Raw genomic sequence first — 10,642 nt, forward strand, 5'->3', positions numbered from 1 at the left:
TAAATAATTAGTCAATAATTTAAAATAAAAATAATATAACAATCTAAATTTTTAAAATTTAATATCAATAAATTCAACAATGTTCAATACACCTTACATCAAATTCAATAAGACTTTCAATCTAAAATAAGAGTGTGGAGGTTCTGCTTCTAATCACTCTTCCGTTCATATCTTGCATCATCTTAATTTTTTCAATATCTGTAAAAATAGTAAAATAAAAGGTAATGAGCTAGACAGCCCAGTAAGCAATGATCACTTCCAATAGATTTGATTAGATATTAAAATAAATAATCATTCATAGAAAATAAGTATATAGAGTTGATCAATTCAAAATCAATTCCAATTATGCAATATAATTCATGCTAAATTTATTTTTTTTCAAAATTCAAGTTTCTTTCAAGATTTCAACTTCTTTTATTCTTAAGTTCTTTTCATCAACCATAAACTATGACCATATTTTTTCTGTGACAGTGTCATAATACCGCATATCTTCTTGCGGTGAGCTGCAAATCATCCAACACAAAATCCTTCGAAACCACCGATCTCGCTAGCAGTTTATCCTGTCTCACTGGCGATATGTCACTGATCTCGCTGGCGACATAAACTCTCAGGATAAATCAATTACCAATATTTATGCCCCTATTGACGGGATCCTTTACATAGTTAGGTTGTCAATTCATATTATTTTTATATCAAAATTTTTTATAAATTATATTTTTTTATTCTAATTCAATAAAAAAAAATATAATAATACGGTATCAAAATCAATCAATATAATGCATAATGAAAATAATATATTCAATCATGCTTCATCATAACATATCAAAATAAGATATTTTTGTAAAAAATATCATTCATCCAATTCATGCATCATTTCACAAATCATATCAGAAAAATATATTATAATTTATCGATAAATCTAAAAAAAATAAAATATTATTGACCTCGAATGCATTCCAATAAATTTACATAATTCTATAATTTTTTTCTAAAATTTTGTTCGTAGATCATATCGCGATATCCTATGACCAAACATCCACAATCCTATACAAGATCAATTTCAATAATTAGAAAGAACGTGAACAATTAAGAAAATAGAATTGATGGAGACCCATATTTTATTGTCTAGATTATTCGATCATTTAATTTCATCCGATCAAAATCTAATTAGAACATAAACGATCCAAAGTTTGACTATCCGATCAAATCAGATTTTCAAAGTGATAGGATCAAGATTTTTTTATTGGATTCATCAATCAAGTAGAGAGAGAAAAATTAGAGGAGAGAGAATTCATGAGGTACAATCCAAATTGATCAAGTGCCAAAGTCCAATATCTCGATTGGTAAAATCAAAATAATCTAATCAAATCATGGTTAAATCGAGATCATGGATGATCAAATTGAGAAATATCCTGTCGGACCAAGATGAGTGACAGCATGCTATCCGAGAATTATGGATCAGGATTTTTTATCGGATCATAAATATTAAAAAAAATTCTTCATTGACTAATCTTTTTGGAAAGAAAAATCAATCAAGAGAGAAATAATTTTAGAGAGAAAAATTTATCTTGGACTCCTCAGACGATATGATTCAACAAATTCGATAGATCAGATCAAATTATACTGAAATTATCATGTGATCATTCAATAAAATCATAAAAATAAAATCTAAAAATACCTGATCTGATCAAAGTAGGTGTCAATATACTGTCCGACGATCACAGATAAAAATTCATCGCTAGGATCAATTTCAGTTCAACATCATTCTTCTTAAAATTCTAAAAAATCTTAGGAGAGAGAGATAACCTAGAGATAGAAATTAGAGAGAGAAAGTGAAGAGAGAGAGACTAGAGGGAGAAAGAGAAATTTTAGAGAGAGGAGAAGAGAGAGAAAAAGAGGGAGAGAGAGAAGAGAGAGAGTCTATATTTTTTTTATTTTTCTTCTCCTCTTTTTTTTTTCTTTTTCTTTTTTTTTTTCTTTTCTTTTTCTTTTTCTTTTCTTTCTTCCTTCTTCTTCCCGTGGCTTCTTTTAGGCAAAACAGAGGATCGTGTGGTCCCATCCTTATTCGGCCGATCCGAGGTTGCGGCCGATACGGTGGTGGCCGACGGCAGGAGGGCTACTTCACAGCAGTCCGGAGGAACCAAACCGGCAATCAGCGGTGACCACCGATGTCGGAAAACCAAGAAAAAGAGGGGCTAAAACAGGAGATAATTTATCCAACAAAATTTGGTGAACTCGATCGTCGACGATCGTGCACGCAGGCCAAGGAAGGAAGGGGGAGAAGGGAAGAAAAAAAGTCAGGGCTTACCTCGAGCTCCGATGATGTCTCCGGTGAGTAATTGAGGCGAGCATGGTGATGGCTTCCGCGAGCAATTTTCGGCGATACTCACCGTTTGGCTCCCGATTTTTAGTGGGAGGGAGGGAGAAGGGGTCTCCCCTTTAAATAGAGTTGGAGGGGAGGAGTTTGATTCCTTCCTGGTGACGTTTCTGATTCCGATTAGGAGCCAATCGGGAAGATGAAGGGAGTCTTCTTTATTTTTATTTTTATTTTATTTTTTTTTTGTTGTTGTTGTGAGCTCTGTGATCTTTTGGGCTAGGTTTAAGGCCCAAATGAGCCGGGTCATAACAAAAGTGGTTTGGATCTGCAAAGGAAATAGTAAAGTGGGTCATTTTCACATAATCCTCGAGAAACGATATGGCAATGATGTAGATCCCAGTCTCCTAGACAAATCCGAGTAGACAAGCAGCAAATATAGGACAATAGATAAGCTGGAGAAGGAAGATTGCCTTATCCAGCTTATTATTACCTCTTGTTGAAGATTTGGGCTTGAATTTGCTTGATGTGGTGGAGTTCAGCGAGCTTCTGTTCGATGAGACGGCGGTGGAAGATTTTTTTTTTTCATGTAAAATAAATATTTTTATTTTTTTGATTTTCATTGACTTTTTTATATTGTTATCAAACATTATTTTTTTGATTTTTATTTTTTAAAAATTAAAAATAAAAAATATTTTTTTGGGGGCTAAACAAACGGGGTTCACAGATTTTCTCCTAAAACTTGTTCAACCACTTGTTCAATTGCATCTTTAGTCTTTTTGAGTACCAGATCGATTTGATGTTCAATTCATCGATTTTTCTATCGGACCGGTCGGTCCAGCCTAGATTTTATAAGTATGATGTGTTTAGGTTGTTGATAATATAATCAAAAAATCCGTATTCGTAATACCAATATGCGTTGGTCAGTGCAAGCAATACTGCATTGACTTGGAACAGTACAAATATGATACAAGGGCTTAGTATGGCCCTATAATAGATCACATGGCGCAGCAACTATTTTGATTCCAACCAAATACCATGTTTCTGTATAGGACTCTACTGACTCGATCTGTATATGTAAGTTTGTGTAGGGTATAATACTCAAATGCTTGAAGAAAATAATATTCTATGTTTGCTTATGTATATGTCTCACTTTTTTAATCCCATATACTCATGGCTTTTGTTGGACAAGAAAAAAACCAAATACCTAACCATTTCAATTCACATGATATAGATGTAAGTATGTAGTTAAAGTAATTATAGTATTATATATTTTTACGTTGTTGTTAAGAGAAGTTCCCATTTCATGACCACAGTTTGTGGTTCTGTAGGGTTATTAGTTTACCTATTCTTAGATTTCTTCAAGAATTCTAGATGCTTTGGAGATGCTTTTGCACACTGCAGAACTTGTTCATTCTCTCTTCACATGATGGATGGTATCATAATTCTTCTGTATGTTGATAATATTAATAATTTATTGAATTTTTTACCTTTTCATGTTTGAAGATACTCACTTTTTGATTGAGATAAACTATACTTTTCTTATCTCTTCAACCTTCTCTTATTGTATTTTTTCTGATAATTGTTGCTTCTACAATTTTAGTTTCAAACGCAACTGATATACTATGTACATGCATGATAGACAAGGAACAATAACTATTAAAGAAAAGGTAAGATAAATTAGTTGTTAAAACTTAAGAAGCATCTTTTATCATATGTTTATTTCATAAGGTTATCTTCATATTTTGAGATTTTGCACTCTGTACAAGTGACTTTAAGCTAGATCAAAGGATAATGCCCACTCATTCATATCTATGGAACTTTTACTAAAATATGGGCTATATAAAATACTTGCTTGCATCCATTAGAATGCACAAGGAGGTTAAGAAGATGTCTTTTATTCCTTGTGGTTATAAAGATACAAAAGTATAAAATCTCTTTGAACAATTTTCATCTCATGTTGTGCTTATATGCACTAAATGATAAAGTAACCATATATAGTCACAGTTTCAAAAATATTCCTATTTTCTAGATGTCCCTAGAAGACGAAAAAAATTGAATTTAAGTAATCCATCTAGAAAATGCTGCGTCTTATGGTTGCAATTATAAAACATTAGGCTAGAACTTTGCTTTATGTGTTGTGTTCATTTTGCAGTTAATCCCACTGTATAAGCATCGTCTAGCATAGAGACCTGCATAAGTCTTAGGATTAATTAAATGCAATCTATTTAGATCATCTATATAAATACTTCTTGTTTTTTTTTCCTTCTTACCTAATTATGAAGAGTTTATGTTGAGTTTTCACATCCGGCTGACGGCTCCATCCTATCATAGAATAAGTCTTGTAATAGATTCTCTAGTACAGTTGTGTATTCTATGTTATGATAGTTGGTCATAGTATCTACAACTGGTAAGTATGTTGCACAGTTTCCTTACTATTAAATATGCGAAATGGACATGATTTTAAGATAAAAAGAAACCAATAGAGAATAGCATGTATCAATTTCCTCTCTTATTCTAGCTAGGGCAGATGGTGCTTCTTTGAAAAAATATGCTGAGGTTGAAAGAAGTCGATAATGTTTTTACCATCATTTTCTAGTTTTATAGAATGAAAATGCTGATCTTTGGCCTTTTGAAGCCTATGTTGTATAGCAATTGCTTCTGCTACTTTGACTATACTAGTCACTTCATCAATAAATATGGATCAAGCTTTTTAGAAGCGCTCCTTCTGATCTCATATAATTAGCCCAACACCATCCACTTTTATTCCATCACAAGTTGCTATGAAGAAACTGTCGACATTGATTTTTAAAAATCCAAAAGTTGGAGGGATCTATTGTATTAGTAGTCCTTTATCTTCATTAGCTTTGAGACGGTGGTCATCATTTTCTTTCTGATGTTGCTCAACATCTCTTGAAGTTGTAAGACAGCTACAAATGTGATAAAAGCATGCCAAATTTTTCTGTACAGGTTAACAAAGATTAAAGATATGTGTCATGCATGTAGCTATTCAAAAAGAATTATGGTGACAATATTTTAAAAATATAATATTATATTTAAATAATGCACCATATTTTTACTTGCATGATAAATATAAAGCATGAGTCCATTTATTTTTTTATAAACAAAAAACACTAATGTAACATCAACAAAGGTTGAGTTGAAGACTTCTATATTAAAGCCCTGGAGATTCTTATTCCTTGTTCTCTCCTACTGTAGGGGTTTTCCTTTGACAGACCCTTCTGAGATCCATCTCTCACTAAGCCACTTAATTATAATTTTTTTTTCCATAATCAATAGTATTAGTTTGGTCGAGTCATGGCAAAAGAATGAATATGATGCTATAGATTATTGTCCATCATATATACATAGCAATTTTCATCATTAAATGACCAATTAATTCATTCTAAGACATTTTTTAGCAAAATTCTAGATCAAATTATGCCTTATATAGCTTTTTTTTTTTTTTTTTTCTGTTGGGATTTCTTTAGGCACAAACATACTCCATTGCACTCAATTATACTTTAGCAACCTTGTCAGCTGCAATCATAAATTCTATTCCAATAGTTACCTTCATTTTGGTTGTTGTATTAGGGTATGACTTGCCACATTCATTGATATGTTGCTACAATAATTTTGGAAAATGAATAGCCTTTTATGTAGGAACTTTCCAAGAATTTTTTTTTTATAGGTAATTAAGGGAGATAATAATCTTGACTTCAATCAAGGATGCTAATTATTTGGCTTAAATAGGATGAGTTAATCCCGAGCCGACTTACATGATTCAAGTGGTCGAATTGTCAAAGTTGCCTGCCCAATTCCTTTAAAAAAAAATTACCATTTTTTTATTAATATAATTGATAATGGATATTTGGTCATGGGTCGAGTAGATAAACTGTTCTGGATCTCTCCATACACTATCTTAGATTTTCATATCTATTCATTATTGAATTTAATAGTATTTTTGCTTATAAATCACTGTTAATTGAAGCAACATAGTGGCAGTTGAAATATATTCTACTCTTAACAATTTTTTAATTCATACTAATTAAATAAATAATATTTTAATTTATAAAATAAAATATATAAAATAGTTATATATTCATAATTTGATCTAAATTGAGCCAAGCTCGAGCAAACTAAGTTTACCTTTAGCTCAGCTTGCTTACTAACCTAATAAGATAGGATTGATATAAATGTCGAGCTTGACTCAAGCTGGCTCTCGAGCAATTCATTTATTTAACAATACTAGCACTAGGACAAAGTCAAGCTAGAATGATGGTAGCAATATTAAAACTTAAATACTTTCTAATGAAATTAATAATAAATTTTTAAAATCAAATAGAGATGCATCAATACTGTCGCTCTATATATATATATATATATATAATATTTACTAAAAGCCATGCTTCTTAGATGACCTTAAATGCAATATCAATTTTGAATCCTTGGTTGCCCATTCCAAGTTAAAGCATGTGCCCCCTGGATAGGTCGAAATGCAATATATGCTGGATAGTATAATGCTATAGGACTATACTTTAATTCGATTTATGGTAGAATTTTTTTTTTATTATTATTATTTGGTAGGAAATGTGTAGAGGAACTTCAAATGCGGGAAATCAAGAGTACTGTGGACTCTGGGCTATCTAGCCAACCCGCTTGGTCCACCGGGCCAGTTACCCGCGGCCTGGGTTCCACGAAGAGGGCGGGCAGAACCGCTGTTGGAGTTCGATAAAGAGACGGAGCATCGGACTCCTCACCGCTTTGGTAACCGACGGAGACTAGGAAACCTAGCCTCCGCTTGGCTATTTAACATCCCACCCCCCCTCGTATGGCAGGCTAGGTACGAAGCACTCTCAATCCATCCTCTTTTCAAGTCTACGTCGCCGCCCGGAATCTCTCGAGGAATCGTCGAGATTCTGACTCTCTGTTTTTGCTCCGCCGATCCCTACGTCAAATCCGCGACTCCTCTCGTTTCTCCCCCTCATAATGAAGGTAGAGTTCTGGATCCGTTTGATGCATGCCAGGGAGATTTAGATTTCGTATATAATTTTTCTTCTGGCTGTCTTTGAATCTTTCCTCTTATCTCTTCATCACCATAAATTAATTAAGGTAGAGTTCTGTTCTTCTGATCGGCTTTATCGCTACCCCTTTTTTTTTTTTTTTTTTTTTTTATGCATTCTAGGGAGATTTAGATTTCATATATATATTTTTACTTCTGGCTGTCTTTGAATCTCTCCTCCTATCTCTTCATGACCATAAACTGGTGAGATTGAGATACGAAATTTCAATGACAGGCAGAGAAGGATTATTTTTCTAAAAAAAATGTAATTAGATTGTATAATATTTTTTTACTTTTGGAGGAAAGTGAAAGATAGAAACAAAATAGTAACCAGCTTCTCGTGCAAATGCTATCAAGAATAAATCAATCTCCTTATGATATTTGTAAAAAGAAACGACAGCACAAACCCCATCCCATCAACTAGCACGCTCTTCCTATTGCTTGCAGGAAAGCAGAAAAAGATAATGTTACCAAACAAGCCTATGCTATTATTTGGATCTAAATTGCCGAAAGAAAAAACACAAGTGAGTTCTATAATTATTTTGAATGAATACAGACCATAGATTAGTAGGTGGTGATACATCAAGTATAAAGTATAAAACTTATATAATTAGCTGGTGATCCATCAAACATAATCTATGTAGTGAATCTAACTTCATATCAACCTTCTGATGTCTAGATATGATGTGTCCTTATGGTATGTGAAGAAAAAAAATATATTCTTCCCAATCTCCTCTTCCGCATTCAACTGCATGCTGTAGTCAATTTTTATGATAGATTTAAAATAAATGACCTTATCTATATTACTCTTAGGCATATGCAAAGGCTTTGTAGTGACTAATCCATCCCCACTTTCGCCAACATAAGAAGCACCCCTCTGTTGTATCATATTTTTCATACTTATATCTTTAACTCATAGGCCTTGGTGCACTTCTACAAATGAGATTGCACAAATAAAGTTATCATAATATTATGAAGACAATGCTCTTTCCTGTGATAGCTAACTCTATTTTTTCACTTGTCATTAGAACTCTGAATGCAAACTTTCAGAAATGTCATGTGGTTTAGAAAGGATCAGAACATTGGATCCATCAGCACACTGCAAAAGAAGAGTGTTGGAGAAGTGTTCAAAGCCAAAGCCATCAGAAAGAGACAGAGCAATCCACATCCCTGATGATGTTATGGTTAACATACTCTCAAGACTTCCTGTAAGATCAGTCCTGAAGTTCAGATGTGTATGTAAGTTGTGGCATTCCCTGACACAAGAGCGTTACTTTGTTGGCCAACACTATCAACATCACTGGAATAAGAATAACCCTGGTTTCATCATTTTATCCTGGATACCAAGAATCTCTGAGATCACCTTATATTATTTTACAGAAGAGATCCACAAGTTTCGTATGAAAGGTCATAGAAGAGAAGAGACGTTTTCACTGTCAAATCCCTGTGATGGCTTAATATGTGTGTATGGTCTGGAAAGCACATATATAGTTAACCCCAGCATCGGCGAATTTGTAACCCTTCCAGAGGACTCTCTCAACCGTCCATATAGACCCAATGTAGGTGCCAACATAGGTCTGGGGTATGATATCAGCACAGGTGAATATAAGGTGGTCCGCCTTGCCCCGCGTACAAGGTTTCCTGAAAGTTGCACTACAAGCTGTGAAATCTTTACTTTAGGATCCCATTCGTGGAGAGCAATAGGAGATGTTCCTTATTCAGTATCCTGCAGTGTACCTGCTTTTGTGAATGGAAACATACATTGGACAATTAGAACAGATCATGATGAAGATCCAAGAATTGGACTTTCCTTTGACATTAAGAATGAAACTTTTGACGTGATTCTTCATCCGGAAGGCCACACAGATTCTATATTTGCTACTGTCACAGAGTTAGGAGGATATTTATGTGTTTCAAGTTCAAATTCAACTAGAGCGAACAATCATATGCAAAAGGATTTGTACATCCTAGAAGATTATATTAGTCGTAAGTGGATAAAGCACACCATTGATATGAGGTTGGTGGGACTTCAGAATCCTTCTTTTCTAGCTCCCCGAATGCAACCAGTGGTTGTCCAGCATGGAAAGATTATACTAGCAAATGACTGGGGCAGATTTGAGTATTATAATCCTAAAACCAGATGCTTTGAGAAACCTGCATTTTTAACTCCTGGGATAGTTGCTCCTTACTTAGAAAGTCTAATTTCACCACTTGCAATTCAGCAAACCATGGATGAGGGCATTCCAGAAAGGGATGCAGCTTTCTTTCCATCTGATAGGGGGCAGCAAGCTGGAGTCGGACATCTCTGAATGTGGATGCAGGGATCCATAAAAATGGTGGAGGAAATGGGAATATGGTGGACAAGTCATGGATGTCCATAAAAATATTGGTGTTTTGGCGGGGAGTTCACAATGCTTTAGCATTCTTTTAGGTAGTAGTTGTGTTTATTATTGCATCTGAGCACAATGAAAAGTATAAGAGATTCAGTATTTGAAGGTGATAATAGGCGATAAAGAAATTTAAATTTGAAGTGGGATTATTCGTTACAAACATTTGATCCAATAGAATTATGGAATGTGAATTATAAAATTGTAATTGATTTTGATTTTCTTTTGTTAATGTCGTTATTCTTGCATTTGCAAGTCATTGGGGCATCCATAGTTCACTCTCTATATGCATTGGCTCTAGTTTATATTATCTTTTAATTTATCCAATATAATGTTATCTGATAATTTCAACCAATCTGGGAGGTTCTGATGTTCATGCATTTTATTTCATCTCCCAGTCGTTGTAATTACAGCTATGGTCTTTAATTTAGAGTTTATAAATGAAATTCTATCAGTATTAAAGTGCTCGTATCAAGATTAATATTCTGAACTCAGAGCTTCATGACATGTAAATTTTTTGTTTTAGAGTATCATAATTGTATTCTTCAAATTGAAAATCATAGTTCTGAAACTATGTTAGTTTAACAGAGACTGTGACTGATACATGCCTCTTTAATTATTTAGTATATTGAAAATTCTTAAATACCAAGTATGTCAAGATTGGATTTTGTCCATAGACATCATATATGCTTATTAGAGTCCATGAACTAAAATTCTCTACTCCACATGAGCATTATAGTTGGTACTCATAAATCAAGGTTCTATAGTTTGTCTGACTTTTTCAACCTTTTTCTATTTAAAGAGGATGACAAGTGATACTTTATAACCAAAATCTTGTATATTAAAATTTTTAGTTATTTTTATCATGATTGATCCTTA

General features: G+C 33.4%; 1 protein-coding gene across 1 annotated transcript; it reads left to right on the forward strand.

Moving 5' to 3' along the window:
- Positions 1 to 7,152: 7,152 nt before the first annotated feature.
- On the forward strand, positions 7,153 to 9,818 carry LOC140854733 (F-box protein At1g11270-like). Its single transcript, XM_073250784.1, has 2 exons — positions 7,153 to 7,309; positions 8,405 to 9,818. Exons 1-2 carry the CDS (start codon positions 7,304 to 7,306, stop codon positions 9,683 to 9,685), a joined length of 1,287 nt encoding a protein of 428 aa, XP_073106885.1. The 5' UTR covers positions 7,153 to 7,303; the 3' UTR covers positions 9,686 to 9,818.
- The last annotated feature ends 824 nt before the right edge of the window (positions 9,819 to 10,642 follow it).

The sequence above is a fragment of the Elaeis guineensis genome, chromosome 1 (assembly GCF_000442705.2).
Source record: "Elaeis guineensis isolate ETL-2024a chromosome 1, EG11, whole genome shotgun sequence".
In the NCBI taxonomy this organism is placed as follows: Eukaryota; Viridiplantae; Streptophyta; class Magnoliopsida; order Arecales; family Arecaceae; genus Elaeis; species Elaeis guineensis.